Source organism: Periophthalmus magnuspinnatus, chromosome 17 (genome assembly GCF_009829125.3).
Source record: "Periophthalmus magnuspinnatus isolate fPerMag1 chromosome 17, fPerMag1.2.pri, whole genome shotgun sequence".
Lineage (NCBI taxonomy): Eukaryota > Metazoa > Chordata > Actinopteri > Gobiiformes > Gobiidae > Periophthalmus > Periophthalmus magnuspinnatus.
This window is the reverse complement of record NC_047142.1, coordinates 29,194,993-29,221,622: the sequence shown is the minus strand read 5'-3', so window position 1 is coordinate 29,221,622 and position 26,630 is coordinate 29,194,993. Positions and strand designations below refer to the sequence as shown.

Genomic DNA, 26,630 nt, shown 5'->3' with positions numbered 1-26,630 from the left:
AGTTTCAATGTAATTTTTGTAAACATTTTCTTAAAATCAGGAGTTGAAAGGAACCAAGTACTAATACACACATGGATTAGTTTTAAGTTATTGTACAATTTTGAGAAGATTTTTAAACGTGTGTACTTTGTAACAGAGTGTAATTTTAGGCGTATTATTTATTATAATTAAATAAATATTATAATTTCTCATCTCAAAGAATAATACAGCAAATCACTGAACACTTTCTTACAAGTTTAAAAAAGCTAAAATTATTAGATGGACATGTAGATGTCACATTTTTTTTTTTTTAAGTTTTACAAAAAAACTGGGAAGGAAAACAAAAGGTACTTATGAGAAAATAAAGTTGGGTACACCAGTTTTAACAATTGGTACACTAAAGGGCTTTTTGTTGCTGAAATATTTTTGATATGATGCGCTCTCTGGAATGCATTGGAGGAAACCAATGTTTTGCCATAATTGTGACACTTACCTCCTGAGAACTGACCAGCTGTGGGGTGGGGAGTGGGCTCCTGTAAATTAAACAAGGGGGGAAAAAAAAAAAGTGTTGAAATTGGCAAAATAATATACATTTTACACATATAATTAATCATATTTTTAAAAAAAAACAACATGTACACTATTAACTAGAGGTAGTACTGAGTAAAAATCACTTCATAATACAAGTTTTGGAATGAATTGCAGTTTAAATTTTTTTTTTAATGAATTGTATTGACCACTTTTATTCTCTTGCATGAGAAGTATTTATTAAATCCTTCAACCTATTTATTCATATGGAATGTTTCCCCATAAAATATATTCCACAAACCTAATTTAAAACAGCTGCTTTACGTAATATTTGTTGAAGAACCGGTCGGAGTTTCTTAACAACGTTTATGAGGAGTTTAGAAAAACTTATTCTCTGCGTTTAGCTGCTGACCGCGCGTGTCCGTGTCCGTGCACAGCGCGTCAGTCAGTTCCTCTTTAAGCTCGTTTTTCCGTGAATTTGAGTCAGACTGTAATAAAACATGCAGTTTAACATACAGAGAACATGCCCGTGTAGCATTGAACAAGAATAAAACACCACTGTCCTCTAGAGCTGTACCTGTGTCTCCCTTTCTCCACATCTGATCTGGTACACGCCAGAGAGGGCGCGTGCGAAGGAAAGACATAATCTCAAGTCAAGTTTTTGTTAACATTTGTTCAAATGTGTTATTGCTCAGACCCTTCGGTTACATCAATTTGAAGCATCCAGGCACTCGTAAAGGCAATGTAAGCAGTTGTCTTGTTATTTCCAATACACAACCTTTGACGCAAAGTGGGTCGGTTGAAAAAAATGCCGTCGCGCGGGCTGGGTCTTTGAATGCCCCGCGGTTGAAAAAACAAACCTGACCCGTGCAACACTACATTTGCATGGATTGCAGAGACTGAGGCCGTGTACCAATTCGCCAAATGCACCGTTAGATGTACTGTTCGAATGGTGCATTTGGCGAAGTGGGACTCTGCCTGAAATGCATCTTCGCGGCAACGAACACAAAATGGCGGCAGCGCGAGACTATCTCAAATTAAACCTTTCACTCATAAGGATATAATTCCACGCAGTGTCAAAAATAAATCCCCCCCTCCCCCCATATTCTGATTTTCATGGTCTTGATGTCCAAATTCATTAATTCAATTTGTTTCTCAAGTCTAGCAGATAATATTAAAACTAAATATAAAACATCAAAAATCACCTTCAAGTATGTGCATTTATACTCAAAAAGAGAACACACTTACAAAGACATGTCTAAATGTAATTTGCCCGAACTTTTAGAGCACATGGGACGCACTTCTCTTCTGTTGCATTATTGAACAGAATCAAGTAAAGTTGTTGCCGGTGCTGCCCCCTGTGTTGGAGGATTTACTTGGCACAGCGCATGCTGACAGGTTATAGCCCTGTGTAGTGTGTCCTCGTTTGCCCTCTTCCCTGACCTTGTGCTGTTTAAACAGAGTGTTGGGATCGTTATGAATGTTTTGGGCGCCAGTAGGACCCCTTTCACTATCTGTTTATGAAACTGGTAGTGAAACGGGAAAATCTTATCCGGGGAATGCCTGGGAGAGGAGCTTGGCCCGCTCCTCTTCCCACGCAGGCCTTGTTTGTTTCATGTTATAAAGACGGGGTAGCCCCTGGTTCGGTAGAGTCTGCTGTGGGATACGTACGGTCGCCCAGCTTTGTTTTCGGACAGCGCAGCGCTCTACTGGACTGTTGGCTCTCCAGTCCTGTGTCAAGGTAAGGCGCTGGTTGATTAAAGTTGCTGTCTGATGAAGTGATTTTGTATGCTGCTTTTGTGTGGGGAATAAAAGACACATTATTCTAGCACTAAGTGGTTTCTGTGTTTTGTTGCTCCGCCGATCCTCTAACGATCCTGCATAAATATATGAATTAAATGTTATAAAATATTTTGGCGTTGTCGGCAGGATCAATCGAGGACTACGGGATAACAAATAAAGATGTTTAAGCGTAAGGGAAAAAACGCTAGGGAGGAACCAGGCGAGTGTGTGCCTGGGTGGGATAGTGATGCACCCACGCATGCCGTGGCGCTCGCGTTACGCCAGGGCGGTGGGCGTGCAGAACAGTGGGACACTGTCTTGGCGGACGGGTCCCCAGAAAGTCTCTTGTCTGCCCTGGGGTGGGTCAAGGTGACAGAGAAGCGGCCAGTTGAAGGGCTGCAGAGGCGCACGTGGTTAGTAGCTGCCACGTGGCGCAAACAAACAGAATTGGTTGAAAAACAGCAGAAAGAGCTGCAGGAAAAAACTGATGAACTCGCCAGAGTTCATGGAGACAGGGCAGTCGCGCTGGCGCAGCTGCAAATCATGCAGGGGCAGCAGGAGCGGTATGTAGACATTGCCACACGCTCTGTTCTTCATGCAGATAAAGCGAACAGACAAAAGAAACGCCGCACCCCCAAAGCTAAACATGTGCGTGCGTTTGTGTTAAATGCTGCTGCCACTGGAGCCGAGTTTGATCCGGCTAACATGAAGGAAAAAGGTTGGGAAAAAAGGCAAAAACAGAAAATCAAGTTGGGAGCTCTACCCCTGGGACATGCTACCCCCATTATAGGATGAAGGCCAAGCCCCACAGATCCGGGTGCAGGGGCGGTCTGTAGAGGACCCCCGCCCGCATGTACCATTGCAAATATATTGGAAAACTAAAAATGTTCAAAATGTGAGAGCCCTGGTGGATACTGGGGCGGAGGCCACTATTATACATGGCAACCCAAACAAGTTTAAAGGGCCTGAAATATCTATCACCGGCTTGGGAGGAAATCTGGTCAAAGCCAAACAAATTCAGGTAGTTATGAAAATTGGCTCATTGCCCATGAAAGAATACACGGTATTAGTCACTCCTGTGAAGGAGTGGATTATTGGAATGGATATACTCGCTGGGATGACGCTGCATCTCCAGCAGGGTAAATTTGTTTTTGGGACGACCTCCACTATTCAAGCTAGACCTGTTTTGGTGGGGAAGGTGAAAATGACGCCATTCCCCATTCCTATTGCCTCCAAAGTTGTAAATATGAAACAGTATAGAATTCCAGGAGGTCATGATGAAATCACAAGCACTATCAAAGACTATGTGAAAGCAGGAGTGTTGAAAACCTGCACCACTGAATGGAACAATCCAATTTGGCCAGTAAGGAAGAGTGATGGCACGTGGAGAATGACGGTAGATTACCGTCAACTAAATAAATTCACACCTCCATTGACGTCAGCTGTGCCTGACTCCATCACCATCATACAGAAAGTGCAGCACCATCCAGGGACCTGGTATGGTGTAATAGATCTTGCTAACGCTTTCTTTACCATTCCAATACCTGAGAATAGACAAGAACAGTTTGCATTCACTTGGGATGGACGGCAGTATACGTTTACTCGCCTCCCTCAAGGATATTTGCACAGCCCCACTATCTGCCATCGGGTGGTGGCTGAGCATTTGGATATGCTTACGTTGCCTCCAGGTGTTATGATCTCACACTACATAGATGACATAATGATACAAGGGCCCAACACAGAGCGTTTGAGTTGGCTAAAGAAGCCATACAACAGGCCGTCTCCCTGGCAAAAGTACAGTCGGGGCCTGTAGAATTACAGGTCTCAGCACGTTATGATTATGCTAACTGGAGCCTCTGGCAGAAACAAGGACGAGCCCGACGGCCCCTTGGGTTCTGGTCCAGAAAACTTCCTGATGCAGGGGGGCGATATACTCCCTTCGAAAAGCAGCTTCTGGCATGTTACTGGGCACTGTTGGAAACAGAAGCTCAGACCGTCGGACATGATGTCCTGATGAGGCCAGAGATACCAATTATGTCTTGGGTTATGAGTGACCCTGCCACACACCGAATAGGGACAGCACAAGAGTCCAGCATTATCAAATGGAAGTGGTACATATCTGAACGGGCCAAGTCAGGGCCCAAGGGCGTGTCTGTGCTACATGAACAAGTGGCAGACACGCCAGAACATGGGGAGGTAGTGGCAGAAATTGTGAAAATACAGGACTCCCCTGTGAAACAAGGAAAAAGATATGATGAATTAACAGACCACGAGAAGCAGCATGCATGGTTTACTGATGGGTCAGCAAAGTGGACAGGAGGAAAACGCAAGTGGAAAGCAGGGGCGTTTAACCCCGCCTTGGGACAGGTATTAGAAGCAGTGGGGGATGGGAAGAGCAGTCAGTGGGCTGAGTTAAAGGCCGTACACATGGTAATCATGCGGGAGGGCATAGAACAAGCACATATTTACACTGATTCTTGGTCAGTAATGAATGGGCTAACGACTTGGATGCCTACCTGGCATTCCCATGATTGGACAATACATGGGAAACAAATTTGGGGAACTGAGCTGTGGAAAGAAATTTGGGAACGAGTGCAAACACTCCAAGTATTTGTAATGCATGTAGATGCACATACACATAATAACGACGCAGAGACCCTCCACAATAATCACATAGACCAAGTAGTACGAGCCATGCCCATACATAAAGAATCTTTGATTGGGCTAGCAAGATGGGCCCACGCCAAGAGTGGCCACTGGGGCATTCAGGGGACTAGACAGTGGGCTCAGGATAGAGGAGTAGACTTAACTGTTGATGATGTGAAAACAGCAATAGACACCTGTGATAAATGTCAACATTACAGGCGAGGTACACCTCAACATGTGACTGGTCACATACACCGGGGAAAGGCACCCGGGCAGATCTGGCAAATGGACTTCTTCGGACCGTTACCATGGTCCCAGGGTTGTAGGTATGTCTGCACAGCTGTAGACACCTACTCGGGGGTGCTAGTTACCCATCCGAGCAAACACGCTAATCAGTTTGCAACCCTGCAATGCCTCCATAAAATTGTAACTTATTATGGGGTGCCAATTCAAATGCAAACAGATAATGGAACCCATTTTACAGGAAGTAGGGTTAAAGAATGGGCGGCTGACAACAATGTAGAGTGGATATATCACATTCCATATTATCCACAAGCCGCTGGATTAATTGAAAGAATGAATGGGATGTTGAAAACTATTTTGAAAAAGGAAAGCCCAGATAACACATTACTGGGTTGGAGAGCTAGATTACAGGAATGTAATGCCAAATTGAATAATCGACCCTTAGGGTCAGGGGTAACTCCCATGAATCGAATGATTAAAGTAGAACCTGAAACTGACATGACTATTAAGATGTGGAAATTAAGAGAAACTGCAGAAATTCCCCAGAGACGGACGGCTGGCTCAGCAGGGTTGGATCTTAGAGTTCCTGAGACCCATACCTTGCTGCCCCTGCAGGTCCAAGTGATTGATTTAGGCCTAGGATTACAGTGTCCCAAGGGCACCTATGGACACATTGTCCCCAAAGCTAGTATGGCACTCAAAGGCATGACAGTAGATGCCGGAGTGCTCGATCCAGATTTTAAAGGCACACTGGTGGTTATTTGTAAGAACAACACAGACGAACCCTTGGTTATCAAGCAAGGGCAGGCTATAGCACAGTTGCTGATTAGGCCTTACGTAACTGGTGCTGTACAAGAAGTACAAATGCCCTCCACACTGGTGGAAGGGGAAACTCCCAAAATTGACAAAGCGGGAGCCAAAGTATGGGTCAAGCAACCCGATGGACCTCCAAAAGCAGGAGAGGTCATAGCCCAGGGAGAAGACAGCACTGTGGCTGTCATGTACCCAGGAGAAGAAAAATGGGTGAATGTGCCCATCTCGAAATGTTATTTAAGGGAAAACTAATGATGTGTGTAGTGTCCCCTTCTTGTGTACAGGCTATGAACCGTGAGGATGTTTAATGGCCAAAGACGGTACTCTGTCGGCTCTTCGGACATATCCGGCCGTGTCGGCATTGCTCACCTGATGGTGAAGACCGTCCTCTCCTTCCTCCTCCTCACAACCCTCGTGTCAGGCGACACCCTGGGACACGCGCTGCAGCCTATCGCCTATCAGTCGTTGGGATGGAAGAATGCAACCACCGGACGCCAGCAGGATAACTTCCCCTGTGTGGCACACCAGGAGTGCCGATTTGTCAAACTGACATCCAACTGCCAGTTGTATAGCTGCAATACCTGCTTTAAAGGAAAGAACGTGCCGGTGGTGGCTAAAGGATGTAATTTGACGGTAACATCTGCCGTCCCTTTGTGTGAGTATAACTTGACTGCCCGAAACTGTGCCACGGATGGAACGAATGGCACAGACTGGACCATAACTGTGACCGACGCCTTCTGGATTGGTAATAGTACACCTATTGCCAATAGGACATTTTTCCTCTATGTAGTTTGGACTTTGCCCAATACTACGCAGCACTCTTCGACGCATGTGGTGCCCATTGTACCCACCTGCCAACGTATGGCTACGAGCCAACACAGAACTGTAGTTCGATGGATGGTGAAATTTCCCCCTATTCCAGAGTGCAAATGGAGAGTCAGGCGCTCATGGATGGGCACTCTCCTTGGGGGATCTGGGACTTTGTTGGGGGCATCCAATATGGTGGATAATCAACTGACTGCTAGTAAATTAAGTGGGACTGGTCAGTATACCCATGATGGCTTGGGACGAGTAGCCTCATGGATGCCTACTGCCTTAAAGGGACAAATTGAAAATGCTAAACTATGGGAAGAAGGATTTGTATGGAGTTCTGATTTGTTTTATGCTTCCAGTGATTTGTATGAAAATTTGACTACTTTCGCAAATTGGACTCTTTGCTCATTACAAACTGTGCATGTCAAGGTACAACTAGAGAAAATGCAGAGAATATTGACTACAGGAAATTATGCAGAGTGGAGGTGGATATGGAACCTGACGGCTCTGTACTGGCTCCACTTAATGCCGGAAAAAACTAGATGTAATAATACGGTATGTACCAGTGTTTGGATACAACATAACGTGACAAAATCTTTGACAGTGTGCTGATTTCATGTATTACCTGTGATTGCATCAAAATCATACTGGATCTTGAGAGTAAGAGGTGACTGGTTAGCGCCAGCGACGAATGAGACCTTTGACTTGACGGACTGTGAACACACAGATAAGGGAGCTGTGTGTTCCTTGAAACAAGGTTACACCAACCCATGCTTGAAAGAGGAAAATGCTTTGTGTGATTGGGACTGGGAACCACCACGCGATATGCTGTATCAAATGGGGCCCCACACTCTGTGTGTAGCCACCATGGATCAGCATCCGCAGCTCCCAACCGCCCCTTTTTCTGGGTGTGTGAAAGGTGTTCACATGTGGCATTGGCATAACCAAACATATAGGTTGACCAATTACAGTGACGAGCAGGCTTACACTCGGATCCAGTGGGAAGTCCTGCACGACGCCAATTTGGGCGTGTCTCTGGAGCATTTCAGAAGCGCACTGAACCACTACATGGACTTGCAAAAACTTATAGCCAATCATAATCATAACATCACTCGCCTACATGTGTCCACGCTGATCGCCCAGAAACAGGTATTAGCAGTAGCAAAACTGGTGGAACAAAAATCTGCTAGCCATTGGTATGATATCTTTAATGGCGTATCTCCCTTTGCTCGAGGCCTATTAATGCCTCCTCTTATAGCTGTGTGTCTTATTGTGCTATTGGTAACAATTATTAACGTCTTGACCTGTCTGTATGTTCGCTCACTACGGCGAGATATTGACAAGAAAATATATAATGTTATAATGCATTAAATTGAAGTGAAGCTGGCTAACGAGGCCAAGAGTGGAGTGACAGGTTATAGCCCTGTGTAGTGTGTCCTCGTTTGCCCTCTTCCCTGACCTTGTGCTGTTTAAACAGAGTGTTGGGATTGTTATGAATGTTTTGGGCGCCAGTAGGACCCCTTTCACTATCTGTTTATGAAACTGGTAGTGAAACGGGAAAATCTTATCCGGGGAATGCCTGGGAGAGGAGCTTGGCCCGCTCCTCTTCCCACGCAGGCCTTGTTTGTTTCATGTTATAAAGACGGGGTAGCCCCTGGTTCGGTAGAGTCTGCTGTGGGATACGTACGGTCGCCCAGCTTTGTTTTCGGACAGCGCAGCGCTCTACTGGACTGTTGGCTCTCCAGTCCTGTGTCAAGGTAAGGCGCTGGTTGATTAAAGTTGCTGTCTGATGAAGTGATTTTGTATGCTGCTTTTGTGTGGGGAATAAAAGACACATTATTCTAGCACTAAGTGGTTTCTGTGTTTTGTTGCTCCGCCGATCCTCTAACGATCCTGCATAAATATATGAATTAAATGTTATAAAACACATGCACAAGAAAGGCACAATGAATAAATTATTAATTGGGTCAATGTAACTATTGTGAACTACTGTTGATTTACACGAGCCAAATTGGATTTACCTAAAAAATATAAATACAAACACAAGTTTAAATCTGTATCATTAAAATTGTACAGACCAATTAGATTTTGTTAAATTAAACCAATGGAAAAAAATGCATTGAATGAACAACAGCGATGTTTCACTTTTTTCAGTGTACTAAGTTTCGACAGCTTGATCAGGTACTCTGATATCCGTCTGGTCCATAAAGTTTTACATGACGCCGCCCCACCTCCTCTTAAGACCTACATCCAGCCTTGCTCACAGCTTACAAGTAGCGTGTTAAGGTCTGTGTCTAGAGGCGACTGCAATGTTCCTAAAAGAAAGTCTGCCCTCTCTCAATCAGCCTTTTCCTATAAAGCCATCAAGGAATGGAATGGGCTTCCAGACAATCTAAAGAACATGACTGATTTTTACAGCTTTTCACGTGCCATCAAAAATTGGATTCTGGAGCACCAAACATGCTCACACTAACAATACCAGACAGGTATTTTGCCATCAGATGTTACCCTTATGGGTATCACCTGATGGACCCCAGATTACCAAACCACTACTGTTACAACATTACATTGCAAATTGCACTTTTAACTTTGACGGGTATTTTGCCATCAGATGTTACCCTCGTGGGTATCACCTGATGGCCCCCAGATTACCAAACCAATAGTGTTACAACATTACATTACATTACACTACACTACATTACATTACACATTGCACTTTTAACTTATAAATTTTTATTTTATTGTTGTTTTATTGTTGTTTTGTGTGTGTTGTCTCCCCTTCCCAGGACTACAGATGGAAATTAGCTATGAGCTACAATCTGGTACAAACATATCTGCCACTGTGCTTAATGTAATTGTCCTAATAAACCAATAAAATGAAATGAAGGATTTAGAAATTTCTTTTGGGTTATCTAATGACACCTTTAACGGATAGTTTGTTTGTGCTATTTGTTGTTTATCTTTGTTTTTCTAATTTGAAGAAGCAACTAGAATTTTGTTCGCCCTCTTCTAACCACTTTGATTTGAGCATATAAAGGTTCCTTTAGCTTTATTCTCATACGTCTTATCCAGTTTTAACTGAAGTGTTAGTAGTTCACCTTGTTCTGCTTCAGATGGATTTTCTGGTAAGACAGAGGATAAGGTAATGAGCTAGTGATTAAATCATTTTCTTCTTTTTTTTCCTCTCTTTTTTCAGCGTTGCTCCTGTTTCCATGAGCAATTTTCTCAGTTTGAATTTTAACAACTCCCAATTTTTTTGATATTCTTTTTCCAATTCAGCTATCTGGTAGTATTCTGAGATTTTGTTCTTTATCAGTTCACATATATTTTCATTTAATAACAAAGAGTTATTTAATTTCCAGTAGGCTGGACATCTACGAGATTCATTACTTGTTGGTGTGATTACTTTGTGATCTGTTACAGGTTCCAAAATAATCTGTTTTACACTGCAAGTGTGAAAGTGACTCAGAAAAAAGCCAAGGAGCTATTCTGGATTGTAACATACCAGATCTGTTTTTCCATGTGAATTCTCTATTATACAGATTATTTCTTCTCCAAATATCTGTTAGTCCTCTTTCATTCATGAAATCAGAAAGATATAAGTTAAAATAGTTTTTGCTTGGGTATCTGTCCAAATTATCATTTGGCGTATAATTGAAATGCCCTCCTAATATTATCTTCAAATCTGAAAATCTTTCTATAATGTCTTCTATTGCTGTGTTTAAGTCTTGAAATAAAGGTTTGTTCTCCCTCACATTCGTATAGCCATACAGATTACCCAAAAGAAATAATTGGTTGCTGTATGATAATACCTGAAGAATAAAGTGTCCATTTAAGTCTGTTAATTTAAGGATAACCTTCCCATTAAATTTATGTTTCAGAGTAAGAGTTCTTGCCGAATGATGGTTAACATGGGACATCCGAATGTCCTCTCCCCATTGTGATCTCCAGAAGTTATAATCATCATCACAAGAGTGAGACTCCTGCATCAAACATAAATCTGCTTTTAGTTTTTTTAGTTTTTATAATAAAGAAAAATTGCCTTGCATTTTGTAATGTCGCATTAACTGAAATACATTTTAACTGTGAAATGTTTAAGTAAACAGTGAAATATAAAAGTTATAAGGATACTTTCTTAACCTAAAGGTATATAGTAACACAAGAAAGCAGAGATTCTTCCCATGGATCCCAAGTTCTGAGCAGCATCATAGCACCTAGTGTATTTCCTTATTGTTGATATAGGCTCTTACTCCAACAAAATAAGCAATCTTCTTCTCCTCCCATGCTTTTTGGATGATGGACCACATATGATTGTGTTTTTCGCGGTCCTCCCGGCGTCAGGTCCTCCTTGTAGCGTAGGTTCCGTTGTTTCAGATAGTCCGAGTTTTTAGACATTTTCCACATGACATCGTGGTAGTGTTGCATTGAGAACTGGAAAACGATATCTTTTGCATAGGTCTTGGTCGAATTTGCTCTCCCAAGTTTGTGCACCTCCTTTTCAGGCATCCTGCGCAAACGTAAATTCCACCGTCGCTAGTAGAGTGCCAGTTCAACCACCTTGTTTTCAAGCTGTTGGAGCTTGTTTTCTGTCTTGTCCAGCCTCTGTTTCAAGTCTTAAGTTGCCATAAAAAAAACTCAATTAACGCTCTCAGTTCTTCTATTGATTTCTCAATTAAGGACCCTTGCTTCTGAATAGCTAGCGTTAGCTGTACCACTATTGTGGCTGCCGTGTCTTGTTACATTTTACCTTTTTGCGTGTTTGGAGATATTGTGGGAGTCACCGGAGGTTGATCTTCGCTTTTGCGCTTCATTGATGAGGAGTTTGACATTGTCGTACTTTTCAGTTTAGTGCATAAATGCTTATTTTCTCAGAAAGTTGGGAGAAGCTCTGTAACAGAGCCATCTTGGCTCCTCAGACACTGCTTATGTGGAAGTCTCTTACTTACGTCATGTAACGTTACGTGACGTCACTACTGAGAGTTTTATCATGTACAAAGAGCAGGGCTGTATTGGCTCACATTAGTGTCTTTACATAACGTGTTAGTTAAAAAGCCTTAAAGTTTTGGCTTTATTTTTTTAGACAAACCAAAGGAGGTGACAGAGTGGCAGAAAGCGTTGATCAGACTTTCTCTGATGAATTACATGTGAAGTAGTAAACCAAAGTGTATGCAGGTGCACTGAATGATCTTGAACTCTCGCTCCTCCTCCATCTCCTGCTCCATCTGTGACGCTCTGCCGCTTTCAAATACACCGAAAACATAGAAAAAGCTCCTCCCCCTCCTGGTCAACATTTCGCTTGTTCACTTTTAAAGCTTTAGTTCCATTTATCTTTTGTTGATTTATGTTTATTATGTGTATCGTATTTTTTTGTCTGCCTGTTGTTCCCTATTTTGGTCGAACTTACTTTTTCCCGTGACGCCAAACGCACCACAGCTGCAGTGACGTATGTGTCGTCAGTGACGTATGTGTCGTGAGCCTCTGCGCTCTTTCTCACGTTATATAACGCAGCAGTCACAAGGCCGGCTCTTTCTGTGGAGCTTCTCTACTGCTGTAGGTTTAATCCATCATAAACTTTAATTTCACAGTTTCTGGATTAAACGTCTCGCTCTGTTTCAGGTAGGAGCCTCTCCGTTTATGTTTTTTTCTTCAGTGACATTGATCAGTGAATGGTTATAGATGAACAGCACGAGCCCCCCCAGTGTTAGGGACACAATGAACCACGTACATTGTGTCCCTAACTCTGGGACGCTTTACAAATAATTCAACAAAATACAATGAGAGATTTGTGGCGTTGTGAACAGACTGTCCGTTCTCTGTCCTTGATACAGAGCCTCGGGTCAGGAGGAGGGCAAGGTATAAACACACACGTTTGTAAATGAGATATTTGCTTTTACTTATGTTTATTAATTAATTAGTTAATAAATACATTAATGTTTGTATGTATTTATATTGTCATTACCGTTTTGCTTTAATTTGCTTTAGGACTGAGGTTAATATCACATTGAACTTGCATAATTTACCTTAAGTTTTGTTTTCAGTTTTTTATTCTCTGACAGTTTTGTTTGTAAAATATCCTTTTATAAATAAAATAAATTAGAATAAGTTGTTTTTAGTTAATAAATCTAAAACAGGGACAGCGCCTCGTGTGGCCAATTTAGGACCAAAACCCTTTCAGGAGATTGGAAGCTGAAAAAAAGCCAATGACATGAGAAGGGCAGGGAGGGCAAGTAGGGCTCCTGGGAGTTTGAGGTGTGGTCTGGAGACGCTGGTTGTGAAACCAACTGATCCTGCACTTGACAAGGACTAAACCTGGACTAAACCAGGACTAGAACAGGACCAAACCAAGTCTACATCTGGACTAAACCGGGCTCATACCAGGACCCAACAAGGACAAATTTGAACACTAGGCATGGGGCGATCTTGAAATTGGCCAAAATAACTGTGATTAATTATTACATCAGGATAATTATTGCTGTTGCTGACAGTTTAAAAATGTTTCTGGATATGAGTTATTATATTTTCAATATTATGAACAGGTTCCTTATTAAAACCGCTGTTATAGTACTGTACTTTGACTGTACTAAATGGACATAGCTAACCTGCTAGCCATCACATTCCAAACAGGAAGTGATCATGGCTTCCTGTTTGGAATGTGGTGGCTAGCAGGTTCGACTCTGGCTCCAATTCACTTTCTGTGTAAAAACTGTGGCCCCTCTCTGTAACTGCTACTGTCAGACTCATCATTTTGGTCTTAAATGTTCGTATTAATCCACTCTACATGATCCTGGGGTTTTTATTTCACTGTTTTGTTCATAAATCAAGACATGAACATTAATAACAGACAAATCTTTGTGGTTGCTATGATACTCGTGGTCGGAATTCCAAATATGGAACTGTTCTCCACATTGACCCCTATAACTGTTAGCCTTGATGAGCTTCATTTGGAGCTGCACAATGCAGTGACGTCACACTCACTTAGTCCACTTCTGCAATGATGCAATGATTTTTTTTTTTTTTCAGTAAACATGTCTGAGTATGAGGGGAATCAGTCCAAATTAATGCGCAAAGCAAAGGAGAATCCTTTTGTGCCTGTTGGTAAGAGCACTCCCTTCGATTCTAATGGAAGATAACATTATAATATCTAAACATAACACTAACAATTGGTCTCGGTCTCTTCTTGAAGGAATGGCGGGATTCGTCGGCATTGTAGGGTACCAGCTTATGAAGATGAAAAGCCGTGGGAACGTGAAAATGTCGGTCCACCTCATCCACATGAGAGTCGCCGCTCAGGGCTTCGTGGTTGGAGCCATGACGCTAGGTTTGTTTTTTCACTGTGATTACATAGTTATTTCTTATTGTATGTCGCCAACAAAACTCACAAAGACAGTTAGGCATAAGGGATAGGCTATGGTGTTCTTTTTCAAACATTCTTACGTGTTCATCTTATGCTTTACATTATACTAAGTGATATCAATTACTGTTTTTAGATTTAGAATTGATTCTTTCTGCAGCAGGTGTGAAGCTTGTACTGGTGACAAGTTTATCATTTCATTTAAAGAGGATATTCAAATGAAACAGATTTTACTGATAATAACCTTCCCCTTCTTCTCTCTTTCTCTTCTTTCTTTCTTTTCTTTCTCCTCCCTTTTTCTTCCTTCTATTCTTTCTCTTCTTTCTCTCCTGTTTCTCTCTGCAGGTGTGATCTATTCCATGTACAATGAGTTCTACCTCGCAGCCAAACAGGACCAGAAGGCCGTGACCAACAAGTGACGGATGCCACTCCATAAATATTTATTAGATTTACTTTTAGCAGATAAGCTAAAGCATTTATACTTTTGAATTGCTGTGTTAGCTCCGTATTACACAAAAGGATTAATTTATCCACTAAACTGTGGACTAAACACAGATTTATATCAACAAAGAGTTGTGGGAATTTTAAGAAGAAGATATTTAATTGTGTCATCTGTATTTTTGAATCGTTGAGTTGTTTTTGTTTCAATCTCAAAGGACTTGGCTCAATGTAAATGAGCTCTTTGGTCACACAGGGTTTAATTTTAATTGTTTTTGTGCAGTGTGAGCTCTTTGGATGCACTGGGTTTCATTTTGATTGTATTTTTGCAATGTGCCGAGTGTGAGCTGTGAGCCTTATTTCACATAGAAATAAGGAACAAGGGACAAGGGAGCTTTAATTATGGTTCAAACCCCAAATTTAAAGTAACATGAACCTTGAAGCCTGAGTATGAAACCACTGCCAATGAATTGTCTATCAGTACATTATGATCAGGGGTCAAGGGTTAAACCTAACCATGATCCTACGTTCCTGTGTTTGGACAAACAGTTGTAGTTAACTTCATTTGTGGATTTAAAAATCCATCATCATGAAGGGATAATAATACATATATTTATATATTCTGCAATGAAGGTTGCCTTTTTCAACAATCAAACATGTTGCAAATATCTAATTACTAAACCAGCCCTTTGGTTTAATGTTTTGATATTATATTTTTAAATATTTTCACATGAATTGTATTTTTCTTTAAGAAATAAAATATTTCCTACTATAAATCTGAACTCAGAAAGCACTGTCACTCTGCACAGTATGTGTAAATCTGCCCCAGGGCATCAGGGGACCAGGGCATTGTGAGGGGCCCAGGGCATGGTCACAAGATGGTGGAACATGGCCTGGACATAAACACATGAAATATAAACTGAACTTCAATGTCAGAATAAAGAGGTGAGCATTTGTTTCATCTAGATGTTTTCTCTAGTGCTGGGAAAACAGCCATTCTCCAGAGTCATTGAAAGCATCTCAGTCGTGCCAGCCGCTGCTTCCTGTTTACATTCTGTTGAAGTGATCCACCAGGCAACTAGTGAAATATCATCTGATGTGATGTTGATTGTTAAAATAATATACAACAGTACATTTAAAGGTTCCAAGAAACAGTTTACTTCTCAGGCAAAGCAGTTTGTTGTCTTACCTACATATAAAACAGAAATAACTTTCTAGAATATGTTCATTATAGATCTTGCGGACTAGTTTAGCACCTTTTAAAACTGCATTTTGATTAACCTTTTGAACATAACACAGGTTGAATTTATATATATATATATATATATATATATATATATATATATATATATATATATATATTACAGTCTATGGTAGAGGTCTAAATTGGGTACATTTCTCTATTAAAAGAAAGAATATTTTGTTCTTCTGCAGCCTTTGGGATTTCATAATTGTGGCTGAAACAGAAACTGTGATTTCCATCAGGATTAACTGAGCATCTGCCCTAATCTCCAGCTGTAGAATGTGACAGCATCAGTGCTACACCTTCAGCATCTTTTCCCTGTGAGTTTTAATGTGTTTTTTCAGACTCATCTGTTAACTCTTTTTTCACATAGAGCAGATGTAAGGCCTCACAGCTTCAACAAAAGGCACATGTAGGACGGAGAGATCACTGCATATTTATACCACACTCCCAACGATGAAGACTGGAGAGTTCCATTCAGGTGGTCAGATACAGACACTGGAGACGCTCATGGGGTAGGAGGCGCGTACCAGGTCATTTGACAAGTTTTACACAGAGTGGGCCTCTGATGAACAGTTGATTATAAAATATTAAATTATAAAAGCTACTACTAACAAACTAAATAGACTTGTGTTAACTGACCCATATCTAGCAGGATATTGCTCATTTTAATCTACATATTTAGTTTCATCAATTGTAGCCTAAAATACATTGGAAAAAGCAGTAGACTTTGTGATGTAGATTCAGACAGTGGGCAGAAATGTGCAGCATAATATATAATATAAGTGGCGTTTTCTGAGGCTTTGGGTGAGAAGATGAGTGGTGTGATCCGCATGGAGCCCCTCCCTGAACCGCCACCTGAATGTGGTGGAGGGGTTTGAGTGCCCGAATGATCCTGGGAGCTATGTTGTCGGGGCTTCATGCCCCTGGTAGGGTAACCCATGGCAAACAGGTCCGGGGGGATGGGTCAGATGAAGAGCGGTTCAGAAGCCCCTTATGAAGAGTGAAAAACCAAGGCAAGCTACGTCGCCTGGACCGGCGTTACCAGGGCCCCACCCTGGAGCCAGGCCTGGGGTGGGTGCTCGACAGCGAGCGCCTGGTGGCCGGGCCTTTCCCCCACGGGGCCCGGCCGGGCTCAGCCCGAAGGAGTGACGTGGGGCCGTCCTCATGTGGACCCACCACCCGCAAGAGGATCCGTAAGGGGCCGGTGCTTGAAGATCTGGGTGGCAGTCGAAGGCGGGGGCTTCGACGACCGGATCTCTGGACATGGAGACTGGCTCTGGGGACATGGAATGTCACCTCGCTGGGGGGGAAGGAGCCGGAGCTTGTGCGGGAGGTTGAGCGTTACCGACTAGATATAGTCGGCCTCGCCTCCACGCACAGTTTGGGCTCTGGAACCCAACTTCTTGAGAGGGGCTGGACTCTCCATTTCTCTGGCGTTGCCCGTGGGGAGAGGCAGCAAGCTGGTGTGGGCTTGTTCATTGCCCCACAGCTCAGCCGCTTCGTGTTGGGGTTCACTCCGGTGCACGAGAGGGTCACGTCCCTGCGCCTTCGGGTCGGGGACAGGTCTCTCACTGTTGTGTCGGCCTACGGGCCAAACAGCAGTGCAGAGTACCCGGCCTTCTTGGAGTCCCTGGGAGGGGTACTAGACAGTGCACTAACTGGGGACTCCGTTGTTCTCCTGGGGGACTTCAACGCCCATGTGGGTAACGACAGTGACACCTGGAGGGGCGTGATTGGGAAGAACGGCCTCCCTGATCTGAACCCGAGTGGTGTTTTGTTATTGGACTGTGCTAGTCACAGTTTGTCCATAACGAACACCATGTTCGAGCACAAGGGTGTCCATCGGTGCACGTAGCACCAGGACACTCTAGGTCGGAGGTCGATGATCGACTTTGTTGTCATGTCATCTGACCTCCGACCGCGTGTCTTGGACACTCGGGTGAAGAGAGGGGCTGAGCTGTCAACCGATCACCACCTGGTTGTGAGTTGGATCCGCTGGCGGAAGAGGAAGCCGGACAGACCTGGCAGGCCCAAGCGTATTGTAAGGGTCTGTTGGGAACGCCTGGCAGAGCCTTCTGTCAGAGGGGTCTTCAACTCACACCTCCGGGAGAACTTCTCCCTGATCCCGGGGAGGCTGGAGACATGGACTCCAAGTTCTCCACCTCTATTGTCGATGCGGCCGCTCGTAGCTGTGATCGTAAGGTCTGTGGTGCTTGTCGCGGCGGCAATCCCCGTAAGGGATGCCGTCAAGCTGAAGAAGGAGTCCTATCGAGCCTTGTTGGCTCGTGGGACTCCTGAGGCAGCCGATGAGTACCGGCGGGCCAAGCGTGCCGCGGCTCGTGTGGTTGCAGAGGCAAAAACCCGGGGTTGGGAGGAGTTCGGGGAGGCCATGGAGAAGGACTACTGGATGGCCTCAAAGAAATTCTGGCAAACCGTCAGACGCCTCAGGAGGGGGAAGCAGTGCTTCACCAACACTGTTTACAGTGCGGGTGGAGAGCTGCTGACCTTGACTGGGGATGTTGTCGGGCGGTGGAAGGAATACTTTGAAGATCTCCTCAATCCCCCCGTCATGTCTTCCGAGGAGGAAGCAGAGACTGGGGACCCAGAGGCGGACTTGTCCATCACCCTGGCTGAAGTCACCGAGGTGGTTAGCAAGCTCCGGGGGTGGACGAGATCCGTCCCAAGTACCTCAAGTCTCTGGATGTTGTGGGACTGTCTTGGCTGACACGTCTCTGCAACATCGCGTGGCAGTCGGGGACAGTGCCATTGGAGTGGCAAACCGGGGTGGTGGTCCCTCTGTATAAGAAGGGGGACCGGAGGGTGTGTTCCAATTACAGGGGAATCACACTCCTCAGCCTTCCTGGTAAGGTCTATTCCAGGGTACTGGAGAGGAGAATCCAACCGATAGTCCAACCTCAGATTCAGGAGGAGCAGTGTGGTTTTCATCCCGGTCGTGGAACACTGGACCAACCAGTCCACATGTGTTTTGTGGATTTGGAGAAGGCATTCGACCATGTCCCTCGTGGTGTCCTTTGGGGGGGTGCTCCGGGAGTATGGGGTCCGGGGCCCTTTGCTAAGGGCTGTCCGGTCCCTGTATGACCGGAGCAGGAGCTGTGTTGGCATTGCCGGCAGTAAGTCAGACTTGTTCCCGGTGCATGTTGGACTCCGCCAGGGCTGCCCTTTGTCACCGGTTCTGTTCATTATATTTATGGACAGAATTTCTAGGCGCAGCCAGGGGCCGGAGGGGGTCTGGTTCGGGAACCACAGGATTTCATCTTTGCTGTTTGCGGATGATGTTGTCCTGATGGCTTCATCGAGCCAGGACCTGCAGCAGGCACTGGGGCGGTTTGCAGCCGAGTGTGAAGGGGCTGGGATGAGAATCAGCTCCACTAAATCCGAGGCCATGGTTCTCGACCGGAAAAAGGTGGTTTGCCCTCTCTGTGTGGGTGGTGAGTCTCTGCCTCAAGTGGAGGAGTTCAAGTATCTCGGGGTCTTGTTCACGAGTGAGGGAAGGATGGAGCGTGAGATTGACAGGCGGATCGGTGCAGCGTCTGCAGTGATGTGGTCGCTGTATCGGTCCGTTGTGGTGAAGGACCTGAGCCGGAAGGCGAAGCTCTCGATTTACCGGTCAATCTACGTTCCTACCCTCACCTATGGTCATGAGCTCTGGGTAATGACCGAAAGGACAAGATCGCGGATACAAGCGGCTGAAATGGGTTTCCTCCGCAGAGTGGCTGGGCGCACCATTAGGGATAGGGTGAGGAGCTCAGTCACACGGGAGGAGCTCGGAGTAGAGCCGCTGCTCCTACACGTTGAGAGGAGCCAGTTGAGGTGGCTCGGGCATCTGCTCAGGATGCCTCCTGGACACTTCCCTAGGGAGGTGTTCTGGGCATGTCCCACCGTGAGGAGGCCCCGGGGAAGACCCAGGACACACTGGAGGGACTATGTCTCTTGGCTGGCCTGGGAACGCCTTGGGATCCCACCGGAGGAGCTGGAGGACGTGTGTGGGGTGAGGGAAGTTTGGGAGTCCCTGCTTAGACTGCTGCCCCCACGACCCGGCTCCGGATAAGCGGAAGAAAATGGACGGATGGATGGCATGGAGCAGATAATACAACAATGAAATATAAAACTAATGAATCTGGAGACAGACTTTTCCTCCGAGGAATAAAGAAAATGACCAAAAGGCTGAAGAGCTATCCGTAAGAGCTAAACCCACTGTCCACACACTCTAACAAAAGATCATCTGTACTGAAAAGACTTGCTAAAGAGAGACAGATCTGATCTCACTCTTCACTCACGCTCTTCACCAGACCAGGTTAGGTGTACTGTTTGTTATAGTGATCTAACCACAATCTCTCTCTCTCTCTCTCTCTCTCTCTCTCTCTCTCTCTCTATATATATATATATATATATATATATATATATATATATATATATATATATATATATATATATATATATATATATATATATATATATATATATAGATAGATAGATAGATAGATAGATAGATAGATAGATAGATAGCGTCATCCACAGCTCCGTTCCAGCGTTTCCCGATTACTTCCGGATACGTCGTTACGTCATCCCAAACGTCACTGTGCGTCGTGTTTACTTCCTCGACTGATCCGGAGGTTTCTTTCAGTTTGCTCAGTTAAACCTGAGTCCTTTTAAGGTAAGAACGCATTGTCTGTATTTATCCACAGTATTTATCCACAGATATCATAGTTATCTGCGTTTAATAGTTATCTGCGTTTAAAGTTATATATCATAGTTATCTATGTTAAGATATCTAGTTAAGATATCATAGTTATCTGCGTTTAAACTAAATGCTTAATGACCTCGTGTAGCTCTTTTCAGAGGTCACATGGACTCTCAGAGGGATGAGCTGGGACGGCATCCGAGCTGAGGGCTAAATGGAGGCGATGACTCAGCTAGTTTTATTGTAAACTTATAATAATTAAGCTGCCCCTAAACGTCCCAGCTGCATTTTATGCCATTATACACACCCAGTTTGTGCACACTGAGGTTCTAACAGATACAGTGACTTGCTTCTGTAGTTTTACATTATGAACATATTTATTTCATCATGTGATGAATTAGGAGGCTAATAGCCCAGGTAGCCAATTGTTTGATCAAAGCATTGGGTCAAAACGACCTATGTAACATGTTTGTTTGTGTTTTATCTGTATATGAACTTTAGATGTCCGACTATGAGGAGAACCAGTCCAAGTTTCTACGCAAAGCCAAGGAGAATCCCTTCGTCCCTGTGGGTGAGGACATCTGTATTTATATTACACTGTGGAGAGTGTGTGTAGATGTTGAACACTGCCTGAAATGTGTGTTTGGATTTCTAAAGGGATTACGGGATTCATTGGCATTGTGGCGTACCAGCTGATGAAGATGAAACATCGTGGTAATACAAAGATGTCTGTCCACCTCATCCACATGCGAGTGGCTGCCCAGGGTTTTGTGGTTGGAGCTATGACCATGGGTATGCTGGTTTGTGTGGTATCATGTGGTTATTGGAGTATTCGTTAACATTTCATATCAAAGAAATTACACCAAAAAGAACTAAATGAAAACACTGAGGCATAAATGAGCCAAAATGACATGATAACAGTTCCACACATCGACATGCAGGTGTAGACATTTACAAACCAAAACCATAACACTACTGTGTCACCACTTCACCCTGTACAGTTACACTCGCTAACATTTTCTCCTATGCAGCACTATCCATCCTCCTCTCCTTCCACATTTTTAGAAGAGTATTTGAGTTCTTGCACATTTTCAGAATGCTAATGCATTGCTAGTCGCATGTCGCTAATACAGTACATATTACTTTGGAGACAAGTTTGCTCATGAGGCACTATATCACCAGAATAATTATAGGCCTACGAATAACAATGTAAACAATCAAATTTGAAAGCTCAGATAAAACACTCTTTCTTTAGACAATATACTGTGATTTTCCACATTAAATGTTATTGTACTTTGTTCTATCCCCATGTGTCCTTATCTCTGCGTAATCCCTCAGTGTCCAGTGTCCATAGTTGTCCATGGGCGTATACTAGTCTGTGCATCTTATACTTGTGAAAGATACAGCTCAACATCACTCTAAATATGTTCAGGAAACGTTCATTTCTGTCAATGGGACTTTTTCAGTATCAATACCTGCAAAAAATGTGTATCTAGTTTCAATACTAGTTTTAGTATTGATTAGTGTCAGATTTCCAATACATCAGCAGATTGCATCTGCTTACATTCCTTCACATTCACATTTAAATTCATCAGGAAGTTCAGACAAAGTACCATAGGCTTCACAGAGAAGTTCACACTGTTGCAGTAGCTAAACCTGGTACAAATCATCTTTTCTTTTGTAAAATTAAAGAATTTGTACATGGTTCCTGACAAATAAAACATACAGAAGAAAAAAAAAAACGTTGTCATGGCCATTAACTAACAAAATATTCCATCATTTGTGTGGTGAAAAGTCCTCAAAATGGCCCCTATAAACAGGAAATCGCCCACGTATTTCTGCTGTTTCAACATTTTAACTTAAACAAACTGATAATGTCAAACTTCAATCCTATAACTGTACACATATGCATACAAATTACATATAAATCAAGCTAACATTGGCAACCTTGAGAAATATGAACAAAATAGCTACGTTAAATTGCTGATACTGGAAGAAATACAGTTGGAAAAACATATAGTAAAAATGCTACTTGAGACTTGGGGCAATGGTACTCTAATATAAAAACAAAATAATATTTGTTTGTTTTTTTTCTCTGCAGGTGTCATATATTCAATGTACCGGGATTACATCGCTCATCCCATTGAGGAAACCAAGGCCAAGTGAGGACTGTGTTTTCAGCAGTAACCTTTTGTAAAGTTTTTCCCTAAAATGGTTTTGATTCAATTCGATGATGAATGGGAGTAAAGTACTTTCTTTTAAGATGCATTGTTTGTTAGATAGTGTTCATCTGCTGTGATTACATTGAATTCGGATGCAGCCTCTGTGTCAGGGAGCAGGACATTATATATGAGTTATGAGATGTATATTTGAGTGGTTATGAGATGGGTTATAACAGTCTAGAGTACAGCAACAACTGATATTTTCGTGTCTTTGTGTTTTGAGTGTGTATTATCCTACTTATTCTTTAGTTTATACTTGATTATATTGATTGACTGATATATTAAGCCTATCGGCTTTATATATCAGTCAGTTGCACTTTTTACTCCACCAGTGGCCGATATTTAGTTTGGGCCGACCAGCTGCCTCAAGAATACACCTAACGCTCTGTTTGAACACTTCAGTACAAGGAGGACTCTGCACAAAACGCGATTCCACAGCTCTTGTGTCCACTTTGTACTAAAACGGGGTTGTGGATGATTTAGTAATAAATTCAAAATACATAACTTCTGCATAATGGTAAATTGGCCCTGCTCAGGATCTAAACAGTTGGCATCAGCATCGGCCATGAAAAAAAAGACATACACATCAATCTCTAGTTTATACACTACCAAAAAACATGCCTCCAAGAACCACTTGGGGCTTGATATTTTTTGGATGTTTTATAATCTGTGTTGCACCACTGCTGAGAGAACTCATTTGAATGTGTCATTGTAATAATAAACAATAAACATTGTAATAAATGTATTTCTTTTCATTATCTTGCTGCTGCTCTTTGGTTTATTTTGTGTTTAGTAAATGAGAACTTGAGAGAATGAGAGAATCAAGAAAATAATTTAAACAAAAACTAAACAACCGCTATCCACCTCACGTTCGTCTTGTGCTATCGCGAGATGTTGTGTTCGCGTGCTTGTGTAGACTGTTGCTAGGAGACCGCAGAGACTCTCTTAGGGCAGATACTGCTTTTTCCACCTCCTGATGCTCATTTAAAGTGTTGCGCACTGTGAGCTGACAGCGCTAAGCTAAAGGTAAGTTATGAGACAATGGAAACTTAATGTTAACATTCTGTCAGTAAAGCAAAAGTTAACGCGGGGTTTTGTCCCAGGTGAAGCGAATGAAACGCAAATAAATCTGCAAAGATACTCCGACCCGCTCTGCAGAGTGTTAGCTAACTAGCTAATGTTCAAACTTAATGTGACGTGTTTTAGCAAACTTAAAGGACAACGTAAAAATGCACGTTCCTACATACAGCAGTAAATAAATAACGGTTCTACCACAAGGCAAGTTTATTTGTACAATACTATTAGTAGACAAAGTACTTCAAAGTTCTTTATAGAATACGAAAGACATTAAAATCACAATACAACAAATAAAAACATAAATAATCATTAAATGAACATTAAAAGAGATGAGGCAGAATAAAACCATTTCAGTCATATACACAGCTAAACAGAAATGTTTGAGCCTGGATTTAAACATTGTCAAAGTAGAGGTCTGTCTCACATCTTCAGGAAGACTGGTCCAGGTTTTAACTACACAAAACTGAAAGACTGATTCCCCATGTTTAGGCCTAGTTTAGTCCTGGTTTAGTCCTAGTTTAGTCCTGACTCTGGGATCAGCAGGAGGCCAGGTCTAAACCAGGACTAAATCAGGAGGCGGGTCCCTGAAGTCCTCAGTGTGAGATGGTTCATGTGGCACTTACATGTGGGAGATGTACTTTGGTGTTGGTCCATGGAGAGACTTGTTCACAAGCAGAGGTGCTTTAAAGTCTATTCTCTGAGCCACAGGAGCCAGAGACCCGAGCACAGGACGCATGTGTGAAGTACTTTCTGGTTCTAGTCAGGACCTGAGCAGCAGCTACCATTATTATTACTACTACTACTACTACTACTACTACTGGTACCAAGAAGTGTAATAAAGTTGAAGTTTTGGATCATTTGGGTAACTTCAGCTTTGTTGTTATTGTTAAGGAGACTATTCTGTAAGACTTTGGGTCTTTGGGTAGTGAAAGATTTATTAAAAAATATATAGGCTACTCAAAACTGATCAAAAACCTTAATGATTTAATTTGAAACCAAATCATTGTGCAAACATAAACATGCACAAGTCTCACTGACACTTCCTTTCTTGTCATTTTGTGACCAGCCCATGGACGACCGCAGTGCCCTCACCGAACTGCAGCGCCAGTTTGAGATCCTTCGGAAGCAACAGGAGAGGAGACACCTGGACCTGAAGAAGAATTTCCCGCTTGGAAATACAGAAGACCTGGGACTGTCTAGACAACATGTTCCATCTGATACAGCAGACAACAGGTGTGTTCTACAAGGTCAGGTCTGAAACAACAACGTCACAAAATCAGTTACAAAATCATGAAATCGGTCACAGTCATATACAGGCTGTGATCTCAGATTGCGCTGTGCTGTTTTCAGTGTCCTAAGCTCATTGGCTCATGGCCCCATAAATAATTTTCTCTTCCGCATTACTTCAATATGGGCTAGCTCCTCCCACTATGTGATGTCAGAATCAGAGCAATAGTTGTTAGAGAGGAACAGGGCTAGGCTGACTCTTATAAAGCTAGCTTTTTGGCACTTTGAGGATTAACAAAAAAAGCTCATGGTTTGAAAATCGAGAAGAATCCCTACAAACTTTGACCTTTGTGAAAGCTGTAGACGCCCTGTCAAAATACAGGCACTTTGAATTCACAGAAAATACACTGTTCTCTCTTCAAAGGTCAGGTACACGAACCCTAACCCTCTGTGGGAATACTGAGTGAATTGTAAAGGGGAGTAATTTAGTTTGTTGTGTTTAGATTTTACAATGTAATGATGTCATAGTTTCAGATGGAGGAGGGGCCTATATAACTTTATAATGATATAGTTTCGGATGGAGGAGGGGCTTATATAACGTTATAATGATGCCATAGTTTCAGATGTAGGAGGGGCTTATATAACTTTACACAATGAGGTCATAGTTTCAGATTGAGAAGGGAAAATTGTTTGGGAAAATGTCATTACTTGGCATTTACTTTCGCATAATGTCGCCAGTCATTCTAAAAATTCTGAATGCTGTGATGTCATCTGCATAACCTCTATTGTAGTGAATAGTAAGCTTTTGGTCCAGCTGTTCAAAGAAGATTGTTAGGTATATTTTAGTTTTAGCAGGTTCAACTTAAAACAAAAATAAAATAAAAAGTCAAACACAACTGCCCAGTGAAAAGTTTAAAAGTGTAATCCCACACTGACCAGAGGGGGAACTGTCTGTACTCTAAGATGTTACATTGAAGTTTTATGCTGTGAACAGAAAGAAGCTGCTTGGTTTAAGCAGAATCTTGTTATTCTGTTTTGTGTGGTTGAATCTTAGCTCGTCTATGTGGCATTCACATGTTTGAACTGACCAGGGCATCTAGTACATCTTCACTGTTGCAAAGCACTAAATATGACAATAATGACTATATCGACTTAGCATTCAGTAAAAATGCTGTAATAAAGTAATAAAAGCTGGAACTATGTTTTTGGGGTCAGTATTTATCATGTGGACTTTTTCTTACTGATTTGACATTTTAGTTATTTTTTTGTGTTTTGATACAATTTGAATTTAGGGACGGTTGGATTATTATGCCTCATAATAGACACAAACCCACTACTGAACTGTTGTGTTCTGGTGTTTCTTTACTGCAGCTCATATTTTTAACAGTATTGTACATGAAGAACACTTTTGTGAAGATAATTCTGTTTTATGGTTTGGTTTCAATATAATTGTTTATCGTCAATCTTGACTTCAGCTAGATATGGAATTTCAAAATGTGTTTATTGTGACAGGCCTAGATATTACAATATTAATATTGAACATCATGACGATGCGTCTCTTGC

The 26,630-nt window shown here is 42.6% G+C and overlaps 4 protein-coding genes across 4 annotated transcripts in view; all 4 read left to right on the top strand.

The window, feature by feature from the left end:
• Positions 1-2,813: 2,813 nt before the first annotated feature.
• On the top strand, positions 2,814-6,243 carry LOC117384830 (uncharacterized). Its single transcript, XM_033981981.2, has 3 exons — positions 2,814-4,083; positions 4,143-4,974; positions 5,794-6,243. The coding sequence occupies exons 1-3, from the start codon at positions 3,317-3,319 to the stop codon at positions 6,241-6,243; spliced, it is 2,049 nt and encodes a 682-aa protein (XP_033837872.1). The 5' UTR covers positions 2,814-3,316.
• A 6,041-nt stretch (positions 6,244-12,284) lies between these two features.
• On the top strand, positions 12,285-15,372 carry LOC117385528 (HIG1 domain family member 1A, mitochondrial-like). The gene is made up of 4 exons (XM_033982817.2): positions 12,285-12,420; positions 13,825-13,899; positions 13,988-14,122; positions 14,501-15,372. The coding sequence occupies exons 2-4, from the start codon at positions 13,830-13,832 to the stop codon at positions 14,572-14,574; spliced, it is 279 nt and encodes a 92-aa protein (XP_033838708.1). The 5' UTR covers positions 12,285-12,420; positions 13,825-13,829; the 3' UTR covers positions 14,575-15,372.
• Positions 15,373-20,437: 5,065 nt separating this feature from the next.
• On the top strand, positions 20,438-23,521 carry LOC117385796 (HIG1 domain family member 1A, mitochondrial-like). Its single transcript, XM_033983125.2, has 4 exons — positions 20,438-20,514; positions 21,043-21,112; positions 21,199-21,333; positions 22,643-23,521. The coding sequence occupies exons 2-4, from the start codon at positions 21,043-21,045 to the stop codon at positions 22,705-22,707; spliced, it is 270 nt and encodes an 89-aa protein (XP_033839016.1). The 5' UTR covers positions 20,438-20,514; the 3' UTR covers positions 22,708-23,521.
• Positions 23,522-24,909: 1,388 nt separating this feature from the next.
• ccdc13 (coiled-coil domain containing 13) overlaps positions 24,910-26,630 on the top strand; it is an 85,428-nt gene continuing 83,707 nt past the window's right edge. Inside the window, exon 1 of the mRNA XM_055228265.1 lies at positions 24,910-25,073. Within this exon, the coding sequence (XP_055084240.1) occupies positions 24,910-25,073 (164 nt within the window). The remainder of the gene's footprint in view (positions 25,074-26,630) is intronic.

Excerpts from the sequence above, each read along its gene's own strand:
- LOC117384830 (XM_033981981.2), top strand. The coding sequence starts at position 3,317 with ATGAAAATTGGCTCATTGCCCATGAAAGAATACACGGTATTAGTCACT. Across the intron at positions 4,084-4,142 it reads AGGCCGTCTCCCTGGCAAAA|CCTCTGGCAGAAACAAGGAC; the intron begins GTACAGTCGGGG and ends TGCTAACTGGAG. Across the intron at positions 4,975-5,793 it reads ATAATCACATAGACCAAGTA|GTCCAAGTGATTGATTTAGG; the intron begins GTACGAGCCATG and ends CTGCCCCTGCAG.
- LOC117385528 (XM_033982817.2), top strand. The coding sequence starts at position 13,830 with ATGTCTGAGTATGAGGGGAATCAGTCCAAATTAATGCGCAAAGCAAAG. Across the intron at positions 13,900-13,987 it reads GAATCCTTTTGTGCCTGTTG|GAATGGCGGGATTCGTCGGC; the intron begins GTAAGAGCACTC and ends CTCTTCTTGAAG. Across the intron at positions 14,123-14,500 it reads GGTTGGAGCCATGACGCTAG|GTGTGATCTATTCCATGTAC; the intron begins GTTTGTTTTTTC and ends TTCTCTCTGCAG.
- LOC117385796 (XM_033983125.2), top strand. The coding sequence starts at position 21,043 with ATGTCCGACTATGAGGAGAACCAGTCCAAGTTTCTACGCAAAGCCAAG. Across the intron at positions 21,113-21,198 it reads GAATCCCTTCGTCCCTGTGG|GGATTACGGGATTCATTGGC; the intron begins GTGAGGACATCT and ends GGATTTCTAAAG. Across the intron at positions 21,334-22,642 it reads GGTTGGAGCTATGACCATGG|GTGTCATATATTCAATGTAC; the intron begins GTATGCTGGTTT and ends TTTTCTCTGCAG.